General features: G+C 40.1%; 1 protein-coding gene across 6 annotated transcripts in view; it reads right to left on the bottom strand.

The window, feature by feature from the left end:
- The window catches only part of LOC142748947 (RUN and FYVE domain-containing protein 1-like), a 543301-nt gene that overhangs the window by 481740 nt on the left and 54061 nt on the right, over positions 1 to 7500 (bottom strand). Inside the window, exon 1 of one of the 6 annotated variants that reach the window (XM_075856377.1) lies at positions 4500 to 4662. The exons of the other annotated variants lie outside the window; for them this stretch is intronic. Coding sequence (XP_075712492.1) covers positions 4500 to 4588 — 89 coding nt within the window. The 5' untranslated portion in view covers positions 4589 to 4662. Of the gene's footprint in view, positions 1 to 4499; positions 4663 to 7500 lie in introns of those variants that run through there. 6 annotated transcript variants of the gene reach the window in all.

Here is a 7500-nt window from a genome sequence, read left to right as displayed (position 1 = left end):
ACACACACACACACACACACGTGTGTATATCCATACACACACACACACACACGTGTGTATATCCATACACACACACACACACACACGTGTGTATATCCATACACACACACACACACACGTGTGTATATCCATACACACACACACACACACACACGTGTGTATATCCATACACACACACACACACACGTGTGTATATCCATACACACACACACACACACACACACACACGTGTGTATATCCATACACACACACACGTGTGTATATCCACACACACACACACGTGTGTATATCCACACACATACACACGTGTGTATATCCACACACACACACACGTGTGTATATCCACACACACACACACACGTGTGTACATCCACACACACACACACACGTGTGTATATCCACACACACATACACACGTGTGTATATCCATACACACACACACGTGTGTATATCCATACACACGTGTGTATATCCATACACACACACACGTGTGTATATCCACACACACACACACGTGTGTATATCCACACACACACACACGTGTGTATATCCATACACACACACACACGTGTGTATATCCACACACACACACACACGTGTGTATATCCACACACACACACACACGTGTGTATCCATACACACACACACGTGTGTATATCCATACACACACACACGTGTGTATATCCATACACACACACACGTGTGTATATCCATACACACACACACGTGTGTATATCCATACACACACACACGTGTGTATATCCATACACACACACACGTGTGTATATCCATACACACACACACACGTGTGTATATCCATACACACACACACACGTGTGTATATCCATACACACACACACGTGTGTATATCCATACACACACACACGTGTGTATATCCATACACACACACACGTGTGTATATCCATACACACACACACGTGTGTATATCCATACACACACACACGTGTGTATATCCATACACACACACACACGTGTGTATATCCATACACACACACACGTGTGTATATCCATACACACACACACGTGTGTATATCCATACACACACACACGTGTGTATATCCATACACACACGTGTGTATATCCATACACACACACACGTGTGTATATCCATACACACACGTGTGTATATCCATACACACACACACACGTGTGTATATCCATACACACACACACACGTGTGTATATCCATACACACACACACACGTGTGTATATCCATACACACACACGTGTGTATATCCATACACACACACACACGTGTGTATATCCATACACACACACACACGTGTGTATATCCATACACACACACACGTGTGTATATCCATACACACACGTGTGTATATCCATACACACACACACGTGTGTATATCCATACACACACGTGTGTATATCCATACACACACGTGTGTATATCCATACACACACGTGTGTATATCCATACACACACGTGTGTATATCCATACACACACGTGTGTATATCCATACACACACGTGTGTATATCCATACACACACGTGTGTATATCCATACACACACGTGTGTATATCCATACACACACACACACACACACGTGTGTATATCCATACACACACACACGTGTGTATATCCATACACACACACACACGTGTGTATATCCACACACACACACACACGTGTGTATATCCATACACACACACGTGTGTATATCCATACACACACACGTGTGTATATCCATACACACACACGTGTGTATATCCATACACACACACGTGTGTATATCCATACACACACACGTGTGTATATCCATACACACACACACACGTGTGTATATCCATACACACACACGCTCACCAAAATGAATTTATTATTGAAATGTTGGAATTCGTTTTGAATTATAACTGCTTCTCTTTTGATGGCAAATTTTATCGTCAGATTCGTGGAACTGCCATGGGATCCTCTTGTGCTCCATCATATGCCTGCTTACATTTGGGCTGGTGGGAAGAATTTATAGTATACCCACATCCCCTCTTCAGAAAATGCGCCTCTGTTTGGCTTAGATATATGGATGATGTTCTCTTATGTTGGAAGGGACCATTGGATCTGCTAGAAAGCTTTATCGGAGATTTAAATTCCAATAAATTGAATATTCTTCTGACCTTCACTTATAGTGAAGATCACATTAGCTTTTTAGATCTTAATATTCATAGGGAGGGAAATAGATTAAAAACGACCACATATCGGAAACCAACATCAGGTAATACCCTGTTGGCAGCAAATAGCCATCACTTTCCCTCTCAAATTAAGGGGATCCCGATAAGTGAATTTCTTCGAATTCGCCGTAACTGTACTGATTTCAGGGACTTCAAAAGCGAAGCACACGATCTATCCTCTCGCTTTGAAGATAGGGGATACTCCAAAAAAATGATCAAGAAAGGATACAATAGGGCATCTAGGCAGAATAGAGAGGAAATTCTCAAAAGAGGTAAAAAAGATAACAGTGATAATAGAGTCAGATTCATTTCGAGGTATGGGTCCCATTGGAACATACTTCGGAATTTGATGATTAAAAACTGGCCACATTTAACTTTGGACAAAAGAATCAACTCAATAGTGGGGAATGTACCGAGTATGGTTCCCAGAAAGGCCCCCACGCTGAGGAATATGTTGGTGAGTTCTGAGTTCAAGAGAAGGACCCCAGACAATGAGAAATGGCTACAGAAACGTCCAAAAGGAATGTTCATGTGTGGCTCTTGTAGATGTTGCAAGTATGTGTTAAAATCAGATACCTTTCTTGACAGTGAACATAAAAGGGAATTCAAAGTCTATAATTTTATTAATTGCCGCTCAACCATGGTCGTTTACTCTATTATCTGCCAATGTGGGAAACAATACATTGGGAAAACGAAACGAGAATTACATATTCGTATTAGCGAACACATTCGGGACATTACCAAGGGTGAAATGACAAATCCTTTAGCTGCACACTTCAAAAGGTATCATGCCCAATCACCAACTGGCTTAAAATTCATGGGGATTTATCAATTATTTCAAGACAGAAGGGGAGGTGATCTCAATCGAACACTCCTCCAGAAAGAAACTATGTGGATTTACACACTGGGAACCTTGAATCCTAGGGGACTAAATAATGAAATAAAATTTAATATGTTCCTTTGAATAGATGGGAGCCAAGAGGCTGTTTTGTCTCCTAGCTTTGTATTCCCTTCTCATCTCTCGGTATTTTGGAGTTACCTAGTATTAGATAAAAACAATACTTTATGGATGAGTGTTGGATCAAAAAATGGGACCCTAATTATTTCATCCTTGGAGAAAGACTTAGTAAAATTGAGTGTGAAATTTTTGGATCAGATAATTATTTTTCCCTTGGAAGCCTAGTGTGTGTCTTTGGTCTGGATATCCCATTTCTTATACATTGGTAATCTACTTTTAGTGGAATGAGTATGAACAATTTTATTTCCAATATGAAATGATTAATTAATTGGATAAATAATATAAAATAAATGAAGATTATATCCATCTTTTGCAATCCTATGTAGTGAGGAGAGTTGCGGTTTTGGTCCCCGTGGGTGGTGGGAATTAGGGATCCATTGTTCTATGGACACTGGATCCCTCTTCCTGCCCCCTTTGGGATCCCTCGACAGCTTCTATCATGTGCCATAGTCTTATACATATATACATAATTTTATGAAATTTAGTAGTAAAATTATCAAATTAATCTTTATTGTATTAAAATCAAATTGATTCGGGGGTGGTGGGGACCCGGGTCCTAATACCTTAACAGGTGATGGTCCTCTCTCCCTGCTTCCCCTGAAGTATTATAAGAATTTCAAATCGTATATGTATAGGGAATTAAAAAATTAATAAATCGATCAGACTTCGGCGTCTTTTATTTAAAAGGTCTAATAAAGGATCCGTTATTGAAGAAAAATTTGTTCCTTCAGAAATCCAACATAGGGTCTGGATATTAGTAGTCAACCGTATTCACGGAAGAATTTATATTAATAATTGAGTTCAGGTAGCAATTGTACTCCTATGTAAAATTCAGTTATTGGTCTTATCTTGATTAAGTATAGACACACCACTGATTGCCCTTTCTTTGAAAATACCGAATATACTTATGGATGTGATTTAATGGATATAGGAATTGCATGTTTTAATATAAAAATGTCTATGTCGGTTATCAAAATTGAGAGATGGATAGCATTATGGCATCTCATGAAAGATCTAGATATATTATTCTATAATATCTTTCAAACATTATGTTTTTTATCATTGAACCAATGAATGAATTTGGGACACTATAAATATGGTGTGTTTGGCAGTACCTGTCAAACTGCTCTGAAGAAATCCCGTTCAGGGATGAAACGCGTCAGCTGTTCTAATTAACGGGGGCGGGTAGTGACGTCCAAACCCTGCCCTGAGAATACCTGTCCAGTGTTGAAGATCACACGTGGAAGGAGACATACTCTGGAAGTTTTATTTACCTGGTTGCCGGTGTGCGATCCTGTTCTATTGGGTCTGTTCCTCTCGGAGTACTCTTATCCAGCTGATATACCGGGGTGCGATCCTGCATTGTCGGGTGGAGATTTGAAGGCTTTGAAATTTATGTGTGGCCACACAAAGTGAACTTTCCTTCTGTGGAGATTTGCTATTTTCCACCTCAGAGCTGACCGCCTCCCTGCATGGTTTCCCGGCACTTGCTGGATGTCGAAGGTAAAGGTAAAAAACCTATAAAAGTTGATGTCTTGCCTCAAAGCCTAATATCATGAGAGCTACACATTGACCCAAAGGTCTGTGAAAAGACTTCCTATCACCATAAAATCTGATTTGGATCTGAGGATTCATTAATGAGAGGGGAAAAAAAAGCACGCTGTTAACCACATTCCTTTAATTCATGAGGCTATTTTCCTATCTTAAGAGTAAAGTCATGTTACTTACACATAAAGTGAATTTCTTTAAAAATTTCATTACCAGCTACTCCAAATAGGAACTCTGGCCATTTTGTGATAAAAATAATATATATGTTTGAAAACCGCAAGTGTGAACACAACCCAGCGGTTTTTCATTTTTTGAAATCTTTCAAAATTGTTTATACATATATACTATATATCCATCAGGCAATATCACCTATGTTTTGAAGGTTCTATTGTATGTTTTCTTTCCTGGCCAGGAGATTTCTCTTTTTAAATTGTAAATTTTGTATTCATGTATAAATTAAATGTTACCGGTATTATCTGGATTCAAAAATAAAATACTATGTTAAATTTTATCTAACCCAAGAGTGCCTAGTTATATTTCTGGATCATTTTTCTTTTTTCTTTTTTTGTATATCTATCCATACACACACACACGTTTGTATATCTATACACACACACACACACGTGTGTATATCTATACACACACACACGTGTGTATATCCATACACACACACACACACACGTGTGTATATCCATACACACACACACACACACGTGTGTATATCCATACACACACACACACACGTGTGTATATCCATACACACACACACACACGTGTGTATATCCATACACACACACACACACGTGTGTATATCCATACACACACACACACACGTGTGTATATCCATACACACACACACACACGTGTGTATATCCATACACACACACACGTGTGTATATCCATACACACACACACGTGTGTATATCCATACACACACACACACGTGTGTATATCCATACACACACACACGTGTGTATATCCATACACACACACACGTGTGTATATCCATACACACACACACACGTGTGTATATCCATACACACACACACACGTGTGTATATCCATACACACACACACACGTGTGTATATCCATACACACACACACACGTGTGTATATCCATACACACACGTGTGTATATCCATACACACACACACACACGTGTGTATATCCATACACACACACACACGTGTGTATATCCATACACACACACACACGTGTGTATATCCATACACACACACACACGTGTGTATATCCATACACACACACACACGTGTGTATATCCATACACACACACACACGTGTGTATATCCATACACACACACACACGTGTGTATATCCATACACACACACACACACGTGTGTATATCCATACACACACACACACACGTGTGTATATCCATACACACACACACACACGTGTGTATATCCATACACACACACGTGTGTATATCCATACACACACACGTGTGTATATCCATACACACACACGTGTGTATATCCATACACACACACGTGTGTATATCCATACACACACACGTGTGTATATCCATACACACACACGTGTGTATATCCATACACACACACGTGTGTATATCCATACACACACACGTGTGTATATCCATACACACACACGTACGTGTGTATATCCATACACACACACGTACGTGTGTATATCCATACACACACACGTACGTGTGTATATCCATACACACACACGTACGTGTGTATATCCATACACACACACACGTACGTGTGTATATCCATACACACACACACGTACGTGTGTATATCCATACACACACACACACACGTACGTGTGTATATCCATACACACACACACGTACGTGTGTGTGTGTGTGTGTGTGTGTGTGTGTGTGTGTGTGTGTGTGTGTGTGTGTGTATATATCCATACACACACACACACACGTGTGTATATCCATACACACACACGTGTGTATATCCATACACACACACGTGTGTATATCCATACACACACACGTGTGTATATCCATACACACACGTGTGTGTGTGTGTGTGTATATCTATCCGTACACACACGTGTGTGTGTGTGTGTATATCCATACACACACGTGTGTGTGTGTGTGTGTGTATATCCATACACACGTGTGTGTGTGTGTGTGTGTGTGTGTGTGTATATCCATACACACACGTGTGTATGTATATCCATACACACACGTGTGTGTGTGTGTGTGTGTGTGTGTGTGTGTGTGTGTGTATATCCATACACACACGTGTGTGTGTGTGTGTATATCCATACACACACGTGTGTGTGTGTGTGTATATCCATACACACACACGTGTGTGTGTGTGTGTGTGTGTGTGTGTGTATATCCATACACACACGTGTGTGTGTGTGTGTGTGTGTGTGTGTGTGTGTGTGTGTGTGTGTGTGTGTGTGTGTATCCATACACATACGTGTGTGTGTGTGTGTGTGTGTGTGTATCCATACACATACGTGTGTGTGTGTGTGTGTGTGTGTGTGTGTGTGTGTGTGTATATATCCATGCAGTCAATAGAGGGAATGCCTGCAGGCAGACAGAACCATTTTCCTGACCACCCAAAAGTTGATAGAGAGTAAATTTTATTAACAAATTTTATTAAGCTACGTGTAGCACAAAACAGACCACATATAACAGTTTAAAATTATCACTGCCAAGGACCGAAGTTATAGTGAAGGCAACCAGCTGGAGGGGCCAGCAAGGTAT

This window comes from Rhinoderma darwinii, chromosome 3, assembly GCF_050947455.1.
Source record: "Rhinoderma darwinii isolate aRhiDar2 chromosome 3, aRhiDar2.hap1, whole genome shotgun sequence".
Taxonomy (NCBI): Eukaryota; Metazoa; Chordata; class Amphibia; order Anura; family Rhinodermatidae; genus Rhinoderma; species Rhinoderma darwinii.
This window is presented reverse-complemented; position numbering and strand designations above follow the sequence as displayed.